The following is a 24,086-nucleotide window of genomic DNA, read 5'->3' on the forward strand; positions in this document are numbered from 1 at the left end:
ATTCTGTTGAAATAGGACTAGCATAAAAGATGCTTGAAAGTAACATAACGGTTAGCAATTGGCAATGTTCAAACACTTGAAAGTTTCACAGAATATATAGCCTTTAAATTTTAGTGAAACGCACTTAGCCCCTCAGCGGTGGCTCAGTGGTTACGGTGCTGGGCTGCTGACCCAGAAGACGCGGGTTCGATCCCGGCCGCGGCGGCTGAATTTCGATGAAGGCGAAATTCTAGAGGCCCGTGTACTGTGCGATGTCAGTGCACGTTAAAGAACCCCAGGTGGTCGAAATTTCCGGAGCCCTTCACTACGGCGTCTCTCATAGCCTGAGTTGCTTTGGGACGTTAAACCCCAATAAACCAAACCAAACAATTTCCTTGGACCCGTCAGCGCCTCCGTAGTCACAGCGTGACAAAGTGTAAATAAATGGCTTATGTAGCAAGAGTCTTCAGCAGCTGGCTTTGCCACCTCCGAAAGTGTCAACAAAAAAAAAAATGAGATAACACCATAAACTACCGGCGCATTCGTCATGTGATCACTTTTGTATAGCACGCACTCATAACGTCTTGTTTTCAGCATTACTGAGATTACAGCATTTCTCACAAGGTAAACGCCAGCCTTAAGCAGCCTTGTGCACTTAGATGAAAGCGAGGACTCGGCCGAGAATGGCGCAACCCAGACACAAATAGATATGTTACTGATCGCTACGCTATATCTTCCAGAATGACCTTGTAGGCAAATTTCGCTAAAAATGAATGCGAAGGCTGGACCAATGTACTATTATCGCTTTTTTGAAAAAAGCAACGAGAGAAAGTAAGCGCGTTAATCGTTCGCCAGAAAACAGCCGCCAACGAGGTTTGCAAGCGGCCGTCGTCGGTAGCACAGGGGTTTTAGTGTCTCGATGTTGTTGTCTCGATGTTGATAAAACATCACAAAATATGCTAATTTTCTTTGTTCACTGTTTATACTTACCAGAAGGGTCAGGCATTCAATGTAAAGTACGCCTCTTGAGCGAATCAGCCGCTATTCAGGGAAAAAAATGGCACCTGGCTTTTACATTTCAACGACAGCTGTAGCTCGAATCTATGGGTACATGGAAGCAATAAAAGCGGGACACTTGACAGAAACAGAGAAGCATTGAGCAGACACTCGGTCAAGCGGTCGACCGCATATCAAAGGTCCTCCAGCTGTCGTACCGCAAATCTGGGCACTGTGAGCTTTCTTGATTGCTTCTGTGTAATCGAAGTGCAATCGTCCCTCTTGCTCTAGCAGAAGCTCCAGGACGTGCGTCCTCGATAATAGGCAGTAGAAGTGCGATTGATTTACTTGCGCAATGAACAGACATGTCGCCGTTGAGGTAGTTCAACAATACCCAGTGCCGCATATCAGTGAAGCCATACACACGTAACGAATTGCACGGCATCGTTATTGAAAAACTTCAAGAGATACCGGTGGAGTGACAGAGTTAATCTGTGCTGAGGTTTGGAGCTATAGTCGTTGGTGCTATTACGCTTGAGATAAGAACCTCTATTGTCTCCCGGCAGGATCGACGGCTGGTGAGAATATCGCAAGCAATTCTGCTGAAATAGACCTAGCATAAAAAGAGCTTCAAAGAATCTTAACGAGTATGAATTAGAAAGGTTCAAACACTTCAAAGTTTCAAAGAATATTTTGCCGTTCAGTTTTATTCAAACGAACTTCAAGCACTCGACACATGATTGAAAAAAAAAAGTATTCTTAATTGCAACGAAAAGCTTAAAGAGAAGCCGCCACGAAATTCGTCTTGAATTAAGGTTCTCAGGATCATTAGAGATGTTCCAAGCTACATGTTCTTTATTGAAATTTAAAGGTTATACAATAGTACAATATTTTTCTAGTGTTCGATCTTCCTCCATAGGTATGGTCGTTTTTATATATTTCTAGTGTTTAGGCTTCAGTACTGCCCCAAAAAATTAGGGATTCCCACTTTCCAATTCAGTACTGCAACGGTTATTCATGTGGCTGAATAACACTGAAAACACGTGGCAATAGCTTTTGTGGCATTTATTATAGACTGTGACTCAAAAGGTTACTCGAGTTTAGCCACACGCATACAGAAGGGCATATTGACAACAGCTACGAGGATGCAAGTTTAACCATGCTAGATAAGGTAGGTAAATTTTTTTCTGCTTTAACATCTTTTTTTCTTTTACAACATCTCTCTGTGAATAGAAAGCATTAATGCAGTGGCTCCAAGCCCCTTTGAAGCCTTTATACTTTCCGGAAGGTGCATGACTCATCGAATCGCTCTTTATTGCAAGCATTTGGCAGGTTTGAATTCAGCGTATTCACCTACACTGGTAATTAGGCTGAAGAGGAATCGGTAGTAGATATGCATAATGTCCTAGCATCATGAAAGTGACAGATTCGGAGTGCAACTTATCTTTCATAACCTGTACTAAGGTAAATAATCTGTTGTATACAATGATCATGGCAGCAAAACTTGAAATACAAACGCATTTATATCGGCGCTTAAATTAGCTATCGGATATAACTTCCCATAGCTTTCGATATAATTCGAGCGATTAAGATCGGTCCTCTTCGTTTACCTTGAGAGGGCCAGTGAAAGTGTTACCGTTGCTTCCATCGTTGTCATGCTTGGAATTAGTGCTTGATAGCTACCAATATTTCCCCAAATGCACAGAAGATGCGCTTTTTTCTCACTTATCAAAAATGTACTGAATCAGGCACACTCCTGGAGAGTAATGATGACCTGCTATGAACATCTGTCAGGCACGATGGAAGTATACCGGTTCCTCCCGATCATCTCTGCTGTCTGGCGAGGGGTGGTTTAGACTCCGTCTGCGGCTACGAGTGGTAGGAATCTTTGTAGTAATTGAAAGGCCCGATTCCAAGATGAGGAATGGCAAAATAATATATATGCTTGATATTTGATCTTCACAAACAATGGTCTCGCTGTGAAAGGTAAAGTAAGAAAAAACCCACGTAATGACAGCAAAAATGTTTTCATCGACAAAAAGCACCGTTAACACAGACATCATTGGTGCACGAATGAGGACAAAGTTCACTGAGCTGTTTGGACCTGTAGACCTAAAAAGTCTTTGCAACTTTTTAATTTCTCTGTTATCAAAGCACAAAAATCCTCTTCCAGATTGGCCATGTCCTTTTTTTTCAGCAACATATATATATATATATATATATATATATATATATATATATATATATCTTCATTTCTGTTTATTGTAATAACGATGCAGGTCCTACCACTCCTATATTGATGTAACAGCAGCTCGTTATGTTGAAGTGCACCTAGCCTACAAAGCCTGCGTTGGCTTTGTTCGAGGTGTACACTTAGATTTAATGACTATCATGTTTCCTTTCTGCCTCAGGATACGCGAAATGAGTTTACACATTCTGTGACAAAAACATGATGTGTTTATTACACGTCGACGAAAGTGCTGTGCACTTAAAATTCCTCTCGGAAAACTGTTGAGCAGCCATCAATGTCCTGCGACTGTATTCATGACGCCGACTTGTCATGACTGAGGTCGCAATAAATACATGAGGTAAAACATCCGTTTTCAAACTGTGTGGAAGAGAGTGGGCCCGTGACGCTTATATAATCCAAGGTCTGGTCGGCGTCTACTGATCAGTGGAGAAAACAAATCGTTGGGCGCCCATTTTCTCGCCGAGTTGTATAAGACGTGCGCCTTCTTGGTCCATGAGAGTGCATAGATTGTCTACAACGTCGGTGTGACTGCCCGTGTCTTCTAGAGCGTATCCTGCCATAGCCTTTGCGAACAACTTGGTCACATATTCAGTGGCTTTCTCCTGAGCTTTGTCTTTTATAACGTTGAGTGCGGCTTTGGCGGCGGACTTTCCAGCTGCCTTGAGAGCAGAGATGATGTATGGCTTAGCCTTCTTTGCAGCATTCTTGATTTTTTTGCCAGCCTTTTTGAATGCCGTCTTGGTCTTATTCCAGAGTTTACGGAAGAAATACTCATCCTCCTGAAAGGGAAAAAAACAGGACGTTGTTTGTGCGCGCTGATACACTTCAAGGCGTCGATAGCATGTAGAATTATTCATTGGGCGTTAGTCGCAGGCTTGCATCTTTAGAAAAAAAACTTTCACACGCACCTCATGCGTCATTGCACTATTATACCTTAATAACATATAATTGCTAATTAAGCACTGTCCGCTTCTCCTAGTGCGGGATCACAGTTTTTTTCTCTAAGGCAATTTCTGTGGTTAAAAAATTGGATCTCTTTATGTAAGTTGGACCCTCAATAATAAGCACATGCGGTACCCTGTTCGCGCTCATCGCCTGAGCCCGATCTCAGAGGGCTTTATTGTTCATAGTTACTTGTTCATTGAACTACACTTTTTACATTGGCACATCAGAAGCAAGTTCGTTTGATTACAGGCTCGTTGTGTATACGATTGAACTTACTGCACAAACCACTGCCAAGCCAACCTCGCATTTGACGTACAGTGAGACTGTTCACATAAGGTCGCTAATTATAACATTCCTTAGTCTTTCAAACGTTGATTTGGTGAGCCATATTTGTATCATTTTATGCCTTTTCTAAATAGAGTCATGCTTTGTAATAACACCTTCTTTAATAGCCGCCGCGGTGGCTCAGTGGCTATGGTACTCGGCTGCTGGCCCGAAAGACGCGGGTTCGATCCCGGCCGCGGCGGTTGAATTTCTTTGGAGGAGAAATTCGAGGCCCGTGTACTGTGCGATGTCAATGCACGTTAAAGAACCCCAGGTGGTCGAAATTTCCGGAGCCCTCCACTACGGCGTCTCTCATAGCCTCAGTCGCTTTGGGACGTTAAACCCCATAAACCAAACCGAACCTTCTTTAAATGCACGCCTCGAATTGTATATATGGAGCTTTCCTGATGACAACAAATTTAGTGTATTCACGCCTCGTTAACATGACAACTCGTATTCTTCACAGTAGATAAGGCGAATATGCAAAGAACCTATTGGGGCGCATATATTTCTTTCGCGTTACTGTGGGCGACGATGAGAACAAAATTTGAACCGCCCCTAGAGATCTTTCCTTTTTAGAACACGAATAGAACGCAGTGGGAAAGTGCATCGAATAAAACGAGTGATTGTTTTACTCGTGTGGTTTCAGAGTTTTCAGTTTTAAGGTGCCTGCTCACATGCCATGCAATTTGCCGTATTGCACCAATAGTTTGCGAAGAAAGCTCTCTCTGTAAGCTTGTACAATATTGATAGCCGAATTCGGCCGCGGTCTGCCGATCGGGCACGTGGAAGTACTACCGGGCTGCGGGGAAGTGAAAAGTCGTAGTTGCAGATACGTTATGTACAGAATCACGCATGTAATATAATACTGGGTGCTCTAAACGCCACCACGTTGGTTTTAAAGTAACGGCGGCTAGGATAACGCACATTAAAGGTATGAAGATTTCGTATATTAACCAGTGCATTTCCCACCACTAGGCACATAAGCAGGCCAAGCTGGACCGTAAATTTTATGGACACTTTTGCGCGGGAACCAAAGTGCCTATACTATCTAGGCGCGATTGTACTAGTTGAACCAAAACTGGTAAGAAGTGCCACAGACACAATGATAATCACTCAAACTTTCAGTGAGCTTAGCCCTGCGTAACTTTGTGCCAGATCATGGTATGAGTACGGAAGTGGCCACTCGATATTGCTCTCATGTCAGGATGCAGGTTCTGCAGCGGTTCGACTGACTACGCGATTGGTATTCTGGTATTCTGAAAACGTCCACCATTTTTTTCTCATGTAGCCAAATAGCAGCTTTCATATTTCACCTCGCTGTCCAGTTCTGCGTCGTGTCGAAGCTCGTAGGCAACGTGCTGCAGAAAGTGCCCCACCAGTACGGCTTCATCAGCGGTGTATTGGGATTGGAGGTCCAACACCTCTTCCGATGGTTTCTCTTGCTCGAGATTACTTTCCGCTGAAGCTGCAATGAAATTAGTGTTTAAGCCTCATTTGTAAATAGCCTTGGCGGAAAACAATCTTAGGTTAAGATGAGTTAATGCCACTTCAATACAACAATCGTGCTCTTCCTGCAATGTTGCAACCCACTTTACTAAAAAAAACTCCTATCCTTCTCACAAATTATTTGCTTCTATCTGTTTTCTAAGATCTGTTTAAGTTGAGGCGCACAGCCTTCTTGAGGCGAATTATGAGCCCAGTTACCTTGGTGCTCAAAGGGTTCTCAGATGAAAAATTATATTCCATGCGCTCAGCGGAGCACTCTTACATTGTTAAACTTTTATTTGGTTCCCTATTTTTACACAAGGTATTTCTGTGCAGCTGGCCAAAAAGTGGCAATCGAGAGCGTATTGGAAGTCTGATGTTGTATATACCAGAATCTTGTCCCTTCGGTAATAGTAAAGGCGCCATATGAACTTTATTAACCATAGAATATTTGTTAAGTAAAGGCGCCAAAAACCACACACACACACGCACACAAGAGAAGAGAACGGGACTTGTGTTTGTAGATGTTTGTTGGCGCCTTTACTTTTCTGTGAATTACCAATAAGCCCAGCAAGAAGTTCTCTTAAACTACATGGAATATAAGGCACCATCATTGGCAACATAATAAATATTCCTTTAAAACCGCTTACTTTCCACAAATTCATTAACTTACTGAAAATATATAAAAAATTCAAAACAAACGTCAATAAAAGTAATGAGCGGTACCTTTCGCAATTGCGTAATGTTTTTCGCGGTCACTAATTATCAGTAAATTCATGTCCATATAAAGTTCTTGAGCCTTGCTCTCATGCTCATGCAGGCGTTGCCTGGATGAAATGTGACCTATCTTCGGGAATTATCTGTTCTCATCTCATCGTGATCATTAGAGCGAACCACCGGTTTAGTTTGGTTTATTGGGGTTTACCGTCAAAAAGCGACTGAGGCTATGAGAGACGCCGTAGTGAAGAACTCCGGAAATTTCGACCACCTGGGGTTCTTTAACGTGCACTGACATCGTACAGCACACGGGCCGCCTCTAGAAGTTCTCCTCCAAAGAAATTCAACCCGTCGCGACCGGGATCGAACCTGCGTCTTTTGGGTTAGCAGCCGAGCGCCGTAACCACTGAGTCACCGCGGCGGGGTCGAACCATCGGTCAAGAAGAAAAATTGTATTTTCGGAGCAATTGTTTTACTGAGGGTGTGTTAAATCAGCCCTCGCGAACGGCTTCTTGGTTTTTGTTCTGATGCGAGAGCTAGAGCAATGTTTGGGCAATATCACGGCACGATGTACTCGGTCATTCAGGGAGTTCTGCATTCAAAGCGTATTGACTACCCAGAAGATGTGAGGTGTTTGACAATAGCACAAAATGTCGAGCCCTATTTTCGGCATCATAACTGGACACCCACACTGCGATTCTAAGCCTGTCCACGAGCGGAAAAACATAGCACCCGAAGCAGCTAACACGGAATGCTGGCCCATTTCAACCCAAAAAGGCATTGCTTACGTCGCTTTAGAAGCGAAGATTCGTTATACTCCAACTACACGGGCGTGTCGAATAACTTTCAATCGAATGTCATTCGACTCGACTGCCGAATCTACGTTGCTACACAAAGTTCTTGAACGTAATTCGTTTTAGGTGATATTCGAGTAGGCAGAGCTCCGCGGAGACATTCGAAATTTTGTAATACCTTCGAAACGCGAAAACAGCCCGCATCGACGACCAGGCGTCGCCGTCACCGTCGTTTCTGCCCTTCGGCTCTATGGCTATTGATTTCGATAACCGCTTCTCGATTTTTATGGTGTTTGTTTAGCATATAGCTTGTGTACTAGCTAAGTGAGTGCTCGAAGACAACAGTACACCACTGAACATTTACCGCGTAAGCATAAAATTTCACCAGTAGTCCACCAGTGAGGACGACTGCACTGAGTCTCTTCTTTAAATCGCTGTGTACAAACAGCTGGTCTTTATTTGCATGACATAAAACGCAATCTGTACTTTAGTTTTGTTAAATTATGCCGTTTGTTGCACCGACTGTACCCATGCATGTTTACCTAGTGCAATTACTGCGGGAAGTGCCGATGCGATCGTCCGCCTGGAAACACCTGATAGCCGGGCTGTTTATAGCTCCTAGGACCGGTGCTTCTCTCTAATTGCCCCCGCTTTCCGAAGCGAGCAATAGTTGTTGTTAAGACACTATGGAAAATTGTGTTTCGTTACCATTCGTGGCAGTTGAAACAGCCTAATTTGTTAGCCACAAGCGATGGCGACGACAGCTGCCGACCACCTAAAGCACTGTTCTGCAGTGTGGGTCACACCGGCGCTTTCTGTTCATTGCATACGTGTCTTGCCATGAAAGAAAGAATCAATTTTAGATCGCTGTTCTGAAAGAAACAATCGATGGCCATTTTCATTCTCCAAAACTCTTGAATTCACTCTCCACAACTACCGAAATTGGAGGCCGAACCCTGCGGTCTCGCTAGCCAAAAGGGTGCCGTTGTCGTTTAAAATTTTATAGTTTGGAACGCGTTTATCGTTGGTGATTGTTCATGTATACAAATGCGAAATGCAGCAGTTTTTTCGCTTATTTCCAATTCGGATAACGTAGAAACAGCACACATATATTCACAGCGTCGCCTTATCAACGTAAAGGCTAACCTTCAGCCGATCTGATTCGTCATGGTCGTGACCTAAAAAGCATCTCGCACTACAGTGATACGCTGCTGTTGATCGCGGTGGTGTCGTCGTCGCGCTAATGTGACCACGGTGACCGCTGTCGTTGGACACTGAGAACGAACTGAAACTTTAGAATGTCTTTATAAAGTGTTGTGTCGCACCGCTGGAGTCCTTCGAATCCGAAAGCCATTCCAAATATCAGTGCGAATCGACGCATATGCCATTCAATCATGCCCGTGTACTACAGGTATCAAACTGTTGTCCCGAGAAGGTGGGTACCAGAGTATGACACGGGCTCACGTGACGTAACCATAAGCTTCAACTCACCTGTCACGAAAAAAAGTCCAAGGACACAAATGGTGGCCGTAATGGCATTCATGGCGCCTGCGAAAAAAAATGTAAATATGTGGTTTTTGAAACAATTTCAGATAAAATGCAAAAAATATGTTTCTTTCCGTGCGCACTTAAAGTGATACATATGGGCAATAATGTGCACCACTAGTTCATTTCTTTTTTGTTTTGGAAGTATATAACTTCAACCGACAATTAAAATACAATAAACTTCACGATTGTAATAGCAACGAATACATATGAGATTTCATATTATGATGTATTATTCGTGTTTTAAACGCAACAATCAGTTGAAAAAACAGCGCTCTTTTCATGCAGCCAGTAATGTGACATTTTTCCGGAAAGAGGGACTAGTTTCGATTATATTACAAGTTTAGTTGTCTATAGGAATGAGTACTTGCGCAAATGTTCTGCGCACAAAATTAACTAATGTAATCAGCAAACGAACTCTATATAATGAGCAGCGGAGTCTACTCGTCACGTGCCCATACCGTAAAGGCTCGCGCACTGGTTAAAAGCTACCCTGCTTTCGATCTAAGTGGCAGATTGCCTTGGTGTAATCTTTCTGAAAACAGCTCCTCCTCATCATCAGCCTAACTACATTCACTGCACGGCAAAGGCCTCTCCCATGTCCCTCCAATCAAGCCTGTTTTTGCCAGCTACAACCACCGTATACCCGCAAACTTCTAAAACTCATCCGCCCATCTAACTTTCTGCCGCCCCGTGCTACACTTTCCTTATCGTGGAATCCACTCCATTACACTTAGCGATGCAGAAGAACTTGCTTTGGGGCTAGTTGCTTCATGATTGAAGTTCAGAATGGCGCAAAAGACACACACACAGGAAAAATAGGGGATGACGCTCTTTGTGTCACCCCCTATTTTTCCTGTGTGTGTGTCTTTTGCGCCATTCTGAACTTCACACTTAGCGACCAGCGCTTATCTTACCTTCGCATTACATGCCCCGCACAAGCCCATTTCTTTCTACTGATTTAGACCAGGATGTCATAAACCAGCGTTTGTTCTTAAACCCACTCTGCCCTCTTTCGGTCTCTTGATGCTACACCTATCGTTTTTCTTTCTATAGCTCACTGCGTTATCCAAACTGGACCCTTTTCTTTGGCCTCCTCGTTTCTGCCCCATGGGTGATTACGGGTAAGATACCGCTGGTGCATATTTTTCTCTTGAGTTATATTGTTAAACTGCCATTTATTATCTGCAAGCAAGTGAAGCGCGGATAACTGCTTAAAGAAGGTTGTAGGGCCGCTGGCATATGATTTAAGTAGGGGTGTGCGAATATTCGAAATTTTCGAATATATTTCGAATATTATATTTTTAGTATTCGAATTCGATTCGAAATCCAAGTATTCGTGTTGTTTCGAATATTCGACCCGACGCGAATATTCGTATCTAGCCGAATATTCATTGTGAGCACCGGCGTGCATTTCGGTCCGCAAGCCCTATCGACAGATATATAACAACATGGCGGTGCCTACATGGAAGGACAATTCTTTCTTTCTCCAAGGGCCATGCCGTAGCTTACTGCGCTGGTGAGCTTTTTTGTGGCTATACCTGCGAAGCTTGTATAGTCAGAGCTGCGCACGAAGTACCTTGCAATACGTGCCAGGTCAGTGCCAAGTGAGAGAGAATTTTCTGTGGCTGGAGGAGTCATTTCAGTTAGAAGGAAACTACTTCCGTCTGACCATGTGGTGCAGCTGGTTTTCCTTCACGAGAACCTTTTACGTCATCCCAGCAACGCGATTTTGTGCTGATGGCAAGCTAGCCTTAATCAATGCTGTGTACTAGCCATCTTCTCTGATATTTCCACTCTTCTAAGAATAATGTTCGAGACTTTGATACTTTTTGTGCAGCCACACACACCTTTTGTGTTCATTTCATCATCGATAGTTGAACTGTGATGTTCTTGGGTGCCGAAATAAATGTTTTGTAGTGATTAAATGCGTCTGTCCTTGATTATTCGATATTCTATTCGATATTCGGAACTAAGTATTCGTATTCGATTCGTATTCGAAAAATTTGATATTCGCACACCCCTAGATTTAAGGTATACTTTCTGCCAACCAGGAATTTTTTCGTCAAGCAGGTCCATAGAGCCAGACGTGAATGCTCTGTGCTTTCGAAGAGGAGATGGCATCAAGGCAGAAAAGCTCATATAAATTTATATTGCGTGAAAGGGGCAAGCATGCAACCTTTCCTCACAACAAGTATGAGTCTTAGCTGTTCGGCTGCGAAGAAAGTTTTAAGCATGCACCGATTGGCTGCTTACCTGCATTACATTAAAACTTTTTGCAAATAAAAATGAGAGACATGAAAGCTAAATAAAAAAAAAAACTAAGTACGTTTCAGTGCGAGGGATGGCGATAAATGAGCGTTTCACTTCAGAAAACATTTCCAAACGGAAACGTTTTTTTGGCGAATACTTAGCGTGGACACTGAACATTCAAACGGAATAGATGTTCGTGGTGCAATCTGCGAGCTTACCATTAAGAAAGTGCGCACTTACCAGATCGAAGAAGCTCACGAGACGCGAAGCTGGAGTACCACACTTTAATGATTGAGGAAGAGCTGCGAGCGGCCTTTTATGCTCGCCAAACAGTAAGGAGCTGCAAAGCCTCCTAATCTAGAGCGATAAAAATATGAAGGTCAGGAGAACAGATAAACAGCTACGCAGGTGAGGGTATAACCCCACTACCGCTATCTCGAAGGTTCGTTATCTCGGCGCATGTGGTAAGCTTTCAAGATTATTACAGTATGATAAAAATCATTAACGAAGCATTAGATGTCCCTAAAAGAAGGCTTCCAGCCAATGCCGTCGACCGATTATCACGACAACACTGTTATTCTGATAAAGCCGTGGTTACACCCTGCTCATTTGCCACGTCTGCGATTTCACGATAGCAAATCCTTTGTACTTACTCTGCGCTGCTCCTCTAACACTGCCTTTAGTGTTTTTATTTTGTTAGTGGAGCAGCAGGGCTTATACGTCTACTATTTCATTAAAAAGGGCAGGTCTAAGTGCCTGGACATGTTTCGGATATGTCTTTCGCAACAGTCGAACCTGACGCCGATTGCAAAACGCACGACACTTGCAAACATAAAAGGCCTCTGAGATGCAGCTTTAATTATATACTAAATTTGTGTCAAAGCCTCAAAATATGGCTGGCTGAATTGGATATCGGAGGTTAGTCGTTACTCGTCAAAAGAAAAATCGCAAAGACCTCCCTCCGTTTTACTTGCGAGTACCTAGGCACCTTGCCTTACCAGAAGCTCTATTAGATTGCTCGTTGTACTAGCATGCAAAGCAATTTGCCAGGGCTCATGAAATGTGAAAACAGAAGTAATTCCTGTTTGCGCGCCTCTTCTGTAATCTCACCTGCCGCTAAAGCGTGGTCTCCCAATCCTACTTGAGTAGAAGAAAATGAATAAAAATTTCCTAGGAGCTCCTGCATCATTTATACGTTTGCAATTTTTACCTGAACAAAAAAATCTCCATAAGTTGCACATTCTGGCCAGCGCCTAATTCTTTCTTGACATCCTCGTTTCATCCTGTACCATCGGTCCTAGACGCACACTTCTACATAAGGAGCTACATAAGGTAAGACTGGTGAAGCTGCCTTCGTATTTGAGTCGCAAACACCTGTTTGCGGCACACAGCATGCTATAGTACTTCAAGAACCCATGTTTTATTACAAGGGGGCAATTACTCAGTGGCATCCACTCAATTGTAGCCATACGGCTACAAAGGTTGGATACGGCTACAAAGGAAGGAAAGCAATACGGCGTTTTTAAAAGCACCTAAGTGAAAGAAAACTCCATCCTGGTCACGGGTTCGAACCAGGATTCAACTAGTCACCGGAGCAGTCGCTCTACTAACTGAGCCAACCGGGGCGGCGAGCTTATGGTATGTTATGGTAGTAATTACCCCATCATCATCATCATCAGTGGGTTTAGTCAGGCTGATGATGATGATGATTATGATGACCCCCTCTATTACAAATCTACTCCACCTTGGCGGATTCGCCTCAACATTTGACCAACACTGGCGCTTTTCACCGCTACGAACCCAGCGGTTGACACTAGAAGGACGCGGCTTCTACGAGTTCAAGATGTTCCACCAATATTTTCGATTCTCAGGGGATGCAGTCGCACAACCCCAGTCGCTCATCAAAAATTGATCAAAGTACTTTCTACGTTAAAAAAAGTTGTAATATTTTCACGGTTAATATCTAGTGGTGAATTAAACATCACAAAATGTAAACTTTTTTAGCAAGCGATTCTACCCATATGTTAAAAATCCGAAGCATTTCTGAACAGCTTCTAGGTGAGTTTTTGGACCCTTAATTGCTTGAGACCTGTTTCTTGTCAGGGTTTTCGTTCTGAAGAAATACCTCGCGTAAGTAGCTTCATGTTCGCACGCGCTTTTAAAGTGACGATAGAAAAGCTTTTCTCGCCGTTTCTACGGTGACGAAAAGCCTTTGGCCTCCATCACATGCATATAAACTTTTGACCTCTTGTTCTCACATTCCAATAAAAATTAAATGCATAACACTTGGATATTATTACAGTTACATCGCTATTACATATTTGTGCACTCTTATTGAATGGTCTACAAAGAGCACAGCTAAATCACAATTTCGAAGATACCTCACTAGTGCATGAATGCGGAATAGATTGGACCTTCTGACCCAAATGCTCTTGTACCAACGTCGAAGACGAAAAAATTATTGTCGTCTTGTAGAACACTTAACAACTTGAATTCAAAAGGAGACATGTATGAAATATTTTCATGAAAACGGTGTCACTGTGCGTGCTGCGGCGCAAGGCAACCAAAAAGCGCACAGCTTGTGCCCCAGTAGCTGCAGGAAACCACTGAAGCCCATTCAGGCCTCAGGCATGGTACACTTCGATTACCCGCTAGTGGACAATCTGCGCTCCTGATTTTGGTCGTGTTGCAAAGCATGAGCGCTCCTTTTGTCGAGAGTTCTTTGTGCTACCGGTGGCCTTCGTGACTAGTGGAATTACCTGTCTACATCTGGGCAAAACAGACTGACTACGCTACAAGAAAAAAGTTCTTTGTGGAAGGTATTATTATCACTGAGCTACAAGATACTGAAGAAATTCAGTTATCAGCAAAACCATTTTTATATCTGTAAATTGTTGAATTGACTGAGACTTAAGTTTGGATTTCGCTTACTGATTTCGCTTACTGATTTCGCTTACTGGATTTCGCTTACTGCCCAGCACATTGCAGGGCATGGGCTGTGTGTTCCCAACTGCTGTGTTTTGAACTTCTACACGATAACGTGGCAAGAAATGTCCTGCCTTCCACTGGTCTCTTCAAAGCGGCTAAAATTTGCGATCTTTCTGAGACAAATGGAAAACCTTTTTCCCGCCCTATGGCCTCAAAAAATGGCAGCCGATAGAGTTCACGGCATGTGTAGTCTCAAGAAAAACTCATTGCTGAATTGCCTCGCAACACGGCCGAATTAGATTAGTAGCAGCTAATGGAACATGTTCGTTCACAAACCCCTTCAGAAATTTCAGGTTACGCTTGCTTGCATGACGACTTTGAAATATGTTTTTTGCTCACACCTGCATCCCGCAAACGTTTCTGGCTGATAGTCCATGCTATGCGGCACAGCGAAGAACTATTAACCTCTTCATGCTTGGTTGGGACGCTTCGAAGTGGCTTATAATTCCGACGCTATTTAGGTGCTTCTCAACACCTACAAATGCGTGGTCAACTGACAATAGCAATATATGCCAAAGGTCAGGCAGTTGCAGAGATTCGACGTATCTAAAGGCACTTTTAGAATATTATTGTCAGGATCATTGTCGCCGCCGTCAACATCATCACGTTAACGCTGGCTCCATGTCCATACTTCGAGAGGTAAAGATGCACATCGAGACGAGCAAAGCTACAAAAGTGGGGCCATCGCTCAAGCCTTGACCTTGACCATAAATTAATAAATAAATAAATAATATTGCTATGCTGAGATTCCATCTTGCGGTGGCGCGAACAGGTCAGCTTCGATGGACACAGCACGAGAACACTATGCTATCGCCGCAGCCAATCCCACCTCTTGCACTGGAGCCCACTTACGTTTTGCATTACTCATCGTCGTATTCATCTGCGCACTTCCATCTGCAGCGCCAACAAATCAGATCAGCTTAATTGAAATATCATCAAATATGGTTGCCAAAAGTCAAATATCGCTCCCAGATGGGCCGACGACCCAGCGAAGCCAAACCACGATGAAAACTAGCTAAAAACACGCATTTACACGTCTGCTCAGATTAACCGCGATGAAACCCTTCCATTATTTTTCCGCCGTTCACCTCATTCCAGCGCCGAGCACAGCTCATAACCCCGCTTTTCAAACCACTTACTCGCGGCACCCGTTTGGAAAGAGCAAGTAAAAATAAAAAAACGCTGAATTCTAAAGGAACGCTTCAAAAATGAACGGAACTTTTCTTTCGGTATTGTATGTGAAGTGTAAAGCGTAGTGCATGGTGCTTTCTACTGATGCCTTTCAAAGCACGTCGCATTACGTAATTGCAATCAGTGAGTAATTACTTACTGGCATCCATACAAGCGCCGTTTTACGGCTACAAAAGAAATCTGTACAGATTTCACAGAAACTTCGCAGTTAAAAAAATAACTGATGTAAGTGATGTTTTAATATTCATATGGCGGGGAAATGTCGCCAGGGACGTATGTTCGTTTACTGGCCCGCAGGCGACAAGATGCAACATAAACACAGGTGATTGCGTGCAATCTGAAGATCGCGAGAGGTTTATCAACATGCACTGGCGCCATTCTGTGTCAAAAGCTGACGCACGGGTGCTTCCCTCCGGAAAACTTCAGTTCTTCTCGCTCCATAACCTCGTCTTTATCGTCCAGGCTACGCGCAGCAGCAGTAGCAGCCAAGCAGCTGTGATGAGATCCGAGCACATTTGTTTATTCAGGGACAATACGTGTCAGTGGCACGCGCCGATCTCACCGATATAGCGGCCTCTGACAGTTGCGAAGAATATCTCTTCGCTGATAATCCAATGTTATTACGGCCTAGCCGCGCTCTTTGTTCCACACTCAGCTGTGGAGTGCTTGCAAGGTGCCACTGCAGCTATTTACCTAGTATTTCACGCGTCACCTATCAATCGAAAACGTTTTTGTGGAGAGGCTGTTATCTAAATTTTGAATTCCAAGCATAATTTCTGAAAGCATATATACGTGCTCGCGGCTCAATACATTTGCATTGCCCGTCTTGTGATAGCTGCCTTTGTCACCGAAGTAGGCAGCTATCACAAGATGGCGCAGCAAGCGTCAAAGCGCCAGCGTTCCACCTTTTCTTCTATCTAAATTTACAGCCGTACAATATCAGATGTTTTCTCTTGAATAGTTCGATCCAAGGAACACGTTAATAAGCATGCAGCTTGCACTCTTCTAGTGAACCTAGATATGCTGCAAAGCGGTGATTTAAAATTGATATCGAAACTCTCCTGAAAAGTTATTTACCTTACGTAAAAAGCTCTCCCTAATGAAAACGCTGATCACTAACGCTGATACGAATCACAGAAATTACCTAAAACAGAGCTTTCCTGAAAAAAAAATTTGTTAACTTGTCACAAATCGAGTGGTACCACTCTCGTCTTCACGTCAGATGCGTTCACTTAAATTCGCATGAGTAGTCACTCTTTTTACGGAGTCGTTTCATATTGCAAAGTTTTATATTTTGAAAGTTGACAAGGGCGGCAATCACTGCTGCTTGTTGTGCTAAGAACAAGATTTTATCGGTGGATTAGACCCTGAATAGTACTGGCGGCCAAAGAGAAAAAACTTCTGGCGGTTTAGCATTGCTTACCACTAAATATTGCGCGAAAGCAGATTTTTTGCAGGTGGACGCCGGCGCTAAGTACCTGAAAGCACGATTAAACGCGCGTTTCTTTCCTTTAGTGACTTGCGCAGAGATGCAATTTCTTGAATACGAGGACGTGCAATGTACAGCGCGAGAGTGTGTTGCAGTTTAACACAAGGCGTGATCAACTGCGATGATAGCACAGTGAAGCCATAAATAGCAGCGGCAGCCGATTTCTTTGCTTTAATTGGTATTGAATATCCGAAACCTGCTCCCTGGTTATTATCGTGAAATGGAGTTTTGTAGCGTGCACTGCTATCGCATAGAGCAGGGATGTTTTCGCAATGCGCCTGCATTCAAATGCGGCTGCAGCGGTTATTTGAAATCAGTTTTGTGGTTTTCATGAGCCGACTGCCATGGACAGTAAGCCACTGCAGTTTGCAAGAACGAAAAGACCATAGAAAGTAAAACGAGTGCTTGATTAGAAGAATTTCAATGACAGCTGTAGTTCCATCACTCAGTTCATGCATATGCACGCATGCCCTTGTTAAATCGAGCATCGAATTCGAATTCTTTGAGTGCGCCCAAATGCAGCACTGACTTGAAGCCAAGCATAAGGCGAGTAACTTGACCACTGTGCGTTCACTCTTTCAGGCACTGTACCAAAGTAACCTATGATTCTCTGAATCCAATGGATATTAAGAAAAGGCACTCGTGCTCCTTGGACGAACGTTTTGTACTATAGCGCCAATTAAGCAACAATTAACTCTTTATGAACTGAAAAGCTTACCTGTTATTCGACAAAACATATCCTGTAACAGAGCTGCATAGAGATAGAGCATCAGGTTTGCCTGAAAGAGGTGTCCTGCCTACTCTTGCTGCGGCAGTTCAAAACCCGTAGAAATGAAAATAAGCGACCAACCTGTTTCAGGTGCTGCCTAATCCCGTCAAACAGTACTGAGAAACATGAACTATGCTCGGGGAGATGCAGCCGCTTAGAAGGGCTAAGTGAGGCTACAACAATGGTTCGCCTTCTCACCAGACTAGACGCTAAATCTTCGTGTAGCACTTGGCCACCGCCTGATATATGGGTGCACCAACTGACCGTCTGCTCTCTGGCGTCCTAAACCGCGTAGCAGCCGACAAAGGTTCTACCTTTGACGGAGCGGTGGTTGCTAAGAGTCACCGCCTCCTCGAAGGCTTCCACTGCAAACCCTATGCAAACGGTTTCTACGTCGATGTCCGTCAGCACGTTCCGATTGGAAATTTCCTCTTCCTGTGGTCGCTATTGCTTCTCTTGCTGTCTGGCTCCGCACTTGATATCATAAACGCGCCGCGGATAATAGTAGAAGCAAGGTTTTTTTTTTCTCTACGGCTGCCTCGCACGGTCACAGAGCAGCGTTGTTGTGTCTCTCCTGCTTGCACATAAAGGGAGTAGCTGTAAGGAAGACCAAGGCCGCTGCTCTCACCACTCCGCTGCGCACAGTCTACTCTTCCTCAACTCTCTGGGCTGTATATTTTTTTAAGCCCAAAATACACTTGAAATACGATGAGAACGAGGTATTTCTCACAGGCAGCCTTTCAAACGTGTTCTCGCATCAAAGGAGCAAAAATTGAAATATCCGCTCTATATTTTCTTCCTTTATAAAAAACTCTTCTCTATAACTGAGTTCCGCGGGGATCGGCTTTTTTTTGCGCTTAATAAACAGAGCCAAACATGCTGTTTGCGAAATTGGCCGGATATATAGAGTTGCACAAGAACAAAAAACTCTTGAATTGCAATCGCCTTACACCCACTGAAGAGCAGATTATCTTCGCACTGACGTGTCATTATCCTTTCCCGCTTGAGGTGCGAAAGCTATCTACGTCCGAACTTATACATCTCTTCAGGACGCTTTCCTCTGCTGCGTTAACTGTCCTAAATATTTTACTTTGCTACAAAAAATGACCACAGATTTTCAGTTCCCTTTACCCGTCCTGTGAGTGTTGATCTTTTCCTTATCACTTTCAGAAATTGATCGTCTTCTTGCAGAGTTTGCGATTTGATCCCAAGCCTTTTCTTTTCGAATCCAGTTTCTGCACCACATAGGAGTACTCAGAAGGTACAGCTGTTATAAGCTGTCACCGTGAAGAATAGCGGCAAGCTGTTATGAAAAAGAAACGTCGCTGTTCTGAAAACAAGGCGAACGTGGTGTACGTCATATATTTCTAAAAGGAAGCTCTTAAACATTTGAACTAGGCGTAATCTCAATTTCAGGTTCATTATTTGCTCACCCGAATAACTGACTCGCTGCAGACATAAATTATGCCGCTTAGACGTCGTAACACCTCAACATGCTATGCTGAAAGAAATCATGTGTGTGGGTAATAGCTCGTAGCCAAGAAGGAAAACCCTTTCTTATCTATCCATGTATCCAGGTTAAGCATCCATGTTTCTTATTTATTCAGGCTAAGCTCTGCATGTCAATGTAATGTGTGTGAATGTAGGAATATCATCACATTAGTTGCATGTATCTGCGTATAGTTTTGGGCGAAGGCGGCGTACGTGGTGGTGTTTTAGGAAAGTGAGTATTTGGATGCATTTGAGGTGGCAGGAGTACGCCGGGGGAAGTTGCTTTTGTGGCAGGTGGTATCGACGCCGGAGGGTGCTTTGTTGCTGGCGGGTTTACAAGCGGTATCTGTATATCGTATCCATGCCTGCGTTTGAGAACAAAGCATAGTTTATGTCGTTAAGTTCGGTAAGTGAATGTTCGGTGTATAAAATATAAGCACAAATTAAAAAGACCAGTACCTTCACAACCACTATGCCAATTCTGGTATCTAACAACACTATATCAAGGAAGTCCCACCTTCCAGCTACACAAAGTTGATCAAGTTCTTGCAAAGAAAATTGTTTACGTCAATCATATTTCGCCAAAATCCCACGAGCTGTATTCGAATGGAACGAGGTAAATCATGTTTTTTTTACCGGATTTACCAGAATTCCACTGCTGCTAATCCCACCAGTTCTGCCTAACTGCCGCATTGTGCCCTGCAAGCCACCTGCGCCGACTTGTGCTTTTTTGCGCATATTATTACAGGGAGTGATCGTTACCGTACCTTCCTAACGACGTGTTAGTTCACGTTACTAATTTGAGATTTGCAGGTAAAGCGTATAATGAATGTGCCGCTTTCTATGTAAAATTATGCATGAACACAAAATTGTGCTATCGCCTAAAATATGTGTTTAAAGTTCGTTTATTTACAGTGGAGCGCTATTTGTGAAGCAGTAATAATACAATATGATGTGCTACTACTTTATAGAGAGCGAGAATAAAATTAAAAAAAAATGTAGTGCTGAAGAAGTAGCAAAAAACCCCAATATTCGCGCAATAAATATTGAAAATTTATTTACATACCTTTTTTTATTTTTATCCCGTTTTTATTTTTTCTCTTAGGTCGCTCTCTACACAGCGTTAAAATTCGGAGTGTGTAGGAATGCATTTGTGTTACTGACCTAAAAATATAAGCGCAGACCTGCATAAAACGTAATATTTTTTAGGTTTTTCTCGTTTTGTTAGCGAACACAAAAATATTTTTGCCAATAGTTTTGATGTAGGCTTTTTATTCTAGTTCGAGAACTGTAAAAAAAGCACGGGTTTAGATACTCCAAGCCTTAGCGCTGTAGGCAGATCCATATTCGCAAAAAAGGGACGTCTGCGCAAGTAACAAAATATACATAAAATTAATTCCTGAGATTTCCTTGACCGTTGACCTACCTCTTCTAAAAGTGTTTCAGCAAATTTTCAATAGTGTTGAACCCCTACCTTATGCAGTGCTCACGTTCACGTCACATTAGGCCTTGATCCTCACCTCCAAATCAAGAGTCTGATCATGGCCAGTCCACTATCCACGTCGCGATGAACTTCGCCAACCATTCTGGCTACCACAGCCACAGCTTCGAACTTAGCGTTGCTTGGAGCCTCAAGAAGAGATTCTTGCTAACGGATCAGTGCGATGACATTGGAACTACAAAATATTTCGCCCGAATTACTGCGACAAATATCTCGCCTCGAATGTTGCAGCAAAAAGTTTCACTTTTTACTCAAGAATAAACGCAAACAGCCCGTTGCAACATTCGTTTCTGCACTTGATACTTTCCGTGTACTAAGCGTTCTTCTTTTACAGAGCTCGAGTTGCGAAAATCCAAGTTCGCGTAGAAAACACCGCTTTGCTTGTAGTCGCAGGGGGCACCGCCGACCTGCATGGGGCTGAATACTGGAAATGGTTGTTTCCAAACCAAGTTTTCTTCACTCAACCAGCAGTGGTAATAGGCTGTTTGACCTTTATTGTACCTTACACTAAGGCAAATCGTTACGTTCATTTTAATTTTTTTCATTTACCTAGACACAATCCTGATTACTACTTTTGTACACACATGAAACTCAGCACAAAGCGCTGAATGTAACCAAAGTTGAGTTCATCCTGCCTTTGGTGAGTTTTAGGAAACAGACAGCATTCGAAAGTGCGAATATGTATTTTTTTTTCAAACAGAACCAGTTATATATCTGATGAGAGCTCACCAATCAAGATTCTCTAGAACTGTTCTCTGAAGCGACGACGTCTGTAGACGAGACGCCGACGCAGATCAAACGCTGCCCTGTGTATTGGTATTTATTGAAATGATGATGAAGTTTTGAACAAGCATGTTACAGTTTTTGACGCGGGAACCAGGATGGCATGCGCCGCTGCACTCAAAAACTAACTTTCGGAATGAATAGAGTTTTCATTCAATTGGGAAATGGAGACCAAGCCATCGTGGTAGGTGGGACAAAAAACAAGGTGAGGGACCCTGGAGATTTCTGCGTAGGTCATTAATAATACTGGGTTTGGGCAGGACATGAAATGCGAAAGCAAGTTGACCGATGCCGCTTAAAGATAACGGACTAGATTCCAAGAGAAGGCAAATTGATCAATGGGCGGCAGAAGGTAAGGTGGGCGGACAAGAATAAGTTGGTGGAAGTTCGGTGGGCGCAGCTGGCAAAGTACAGGGTTAATTGGAGAGGCATGTAAGATGCTTTTGCTCTTCACTGGTGCTGTGAAGCTGATGCTGATGATGCTTACTTAAATAACATTCATACTAGCGCACGTGGTATTTAAAAAATCTACTGAAAAATGAGGATCCCGTGGTAATAGCAGCCTAAATTGCACTCTGCGTTGTCAAGCTGATGATGATGAGAATTAGTTAAGTAACTTTCATACTACAGCACGTGCTATTCAGGCATCTACTTAGAGATCAAGATACCGTTACATTAGCAGCGCAAACTTATAAGGTCGTAGTAATTTCGAAAAATAGTTCTCATAAGTAAAGATATGCCTTACACATCCAGTGATCCTATCCACAGTTCATGACCTCGCCAGTGAATTATTGTATGGGGCCACTGAATCGCCCGTGGCTTTTTATCTTTTCTAGTGTGATGGATTTTTGAGATCGGGGTCAGACTTGGCTGCCCAGCAAAACGTACATCCGAAAAAAGTAAATGTACTTTGTTCTTCAATTTTTGTTGAAGGACGAGATATTGGGCCATTTTTTAGCGGTGCTCTTCGGATAAAAAGACACTGAGGACCGTGATAGAGGAGCAGCGACCAATAACCCCTCAGCACATTTTGCATGCACAGTAAATGCAAATAATCAGCTCATCAGCCTAGAACTATGCTCTCAAAGTTCAACACCCTTCCATCTATTGGTCGCCGCCATGCATTATCTGCTGAAAACGTTTTATTGCGTCACCTGCGCATTTTTATCAAGGAAGGCCTGGAATTCCTGACTGATTGCGGTACATAAAAGGTAGCACGCCGTGGTTCGTCAAGCATTACTGCTTCGTGGAAGCCCCCTACCTTGACGTGTCCGCTGCAACCTACTTGTAAGTTGGTGCGGCCTTTTTGGCGAAGAATGCCAATTTTTTATTCATGTTCTGTGTACTTTGGAATCATACATTACAAAGAAAACCTTTTATGAGGATGGAGTGGATAATTAAGTATTGTAATGCAAAAAAAAAAGCTCTATGAGTTTAGGAAACTTTTCTCGCCACAAACTTTTCCTTCGATCGGATCGCAAGAGGCAGCGACGTTCACTATGAGGACTGCAGCGCTTGCAAATACGGACGACACGAAGTAGACACCACATACACATTCACTGCTGAGAATTTTGCTATGAAGGAAAGTTCTTGCCAGTGGAAGGCGCGGAGGTTTACGCCATATAGGTGATTAGTAGAACTTCAGCATATTTTTGGTTTCATAGTTACCTCACCGGGAACCCTACAGAGTTTAAGAATTTACTATATTGTCTGCGATTTCTCCTTGCAATAGCTTGGCGCGTACTTCAGGCCAGCCCGCTCCCGGAATGAAATCTTAAATGGCTGTTCGGTAGAGTACAACATTGGCCCATGGATGCTTTGTTTGGCAATTGCAAAGACACGTGTAACTTCCGCCGTAGTTTAAAAATGCAATTCATGCTCACTTTCATTTCCTGCAAAAATTATCTGAAGCGCTACTCGTCGTGAGACCAGCGTTCGGGCTCGTTATAACACACCTGGATATAAGTCTATTCGCCGTTTTCTTGTTCCGTACCATTCCGTCTTGAAAACTAAACGACAGCCTTGCCTGCTTTATGGGCCTGCTTTGTTTAAACTCTGCTTACATGGTGAATCAATTCCTGGAGCGCAGAAAAATCTGACAGCATGAATCATTCGTCAGCCCCACTGAAGCTATATTAAGGATGCTTTCAGGGATATACTCGGTAACAATGTTACTCCCCGGCGAGATAAAAATCGATAGAGAGGCCAGTGAGTTCGCTTGAATGTATCTTTTAGCCAAGTGAAGATTAGACCGCAGCGTTATTATAAAGAATTTTTGCGATAACAGACTGGCTATATATGGGCACAGTGCATCCTTGGCGGTATTCAATTCTGGAGGGCATTTAAACGGGTATAATGTGCAACAAAATGGGCTTTCCCACAATAAGTCACAATATTGCCTGCCTCAAATGACTGCTATTTTTAAATTGCAGTAGCTTCCTATAAAGTAGGAGGAATAAATATTAATGTATTCAGTATTCGTGCTTACTGCACTATTCGTATTTATCTGCATTTTAATGCTGAGATTAAGGTATCCAAACAAAGAACTAGAAATGAACTATCACAGCACTGTGATCCGTGTA

General features: G+C 43.2%; 1 protein-coding gene across 1 annotated transcript; it reads right to left on the bottom strand.

Annotated features, from left to right (window-relative positions):
- Nucleotides 1–3,489: 3,489 nt before the first annotated feature.
- Nucleotides 3,490–11,645, bottom strand: LOC149343798 (uncharacterized). Its single transcript, XM_089542490.1, has 4 exons — nt 11,533–11,645; nt 8,986–9,042; nt 5,812–5,957; nt 3,490–4,005 (listed from the first exon to the last, which is right to left on the bottom strand). The coding sequence occupies exons 2-4, from the start codon at nt 9,035–9,037 to the stop codon at nt 3,640–3,642; spliced, it is 564 nt and encodes a 187-aa protein (XP_089398616.1). The 5' UTR covers nt 9,038–9,042; nt 11,533–11,645; the 3' UTR covers nt 3,490–3,639.
- Between the last annotated feature and the right edge of the window lie 12,441 nt (nt 11,646–24,086).

This window comes from Amblyomma mixtum, chromosome 5, assembly GCF_055824585.1.
Source record: "Amblyomma mixtum isolate Tamu chromosome 5, ASM5582458v1, whole genome shotgun sequence".
Classification (NCBI taxonomy): Eukaryota; Metazoa; Arthropoda; class Arachnida; order Ixodida; family Ixodidae; genus Amblyomma; species Amblyomma mixtum.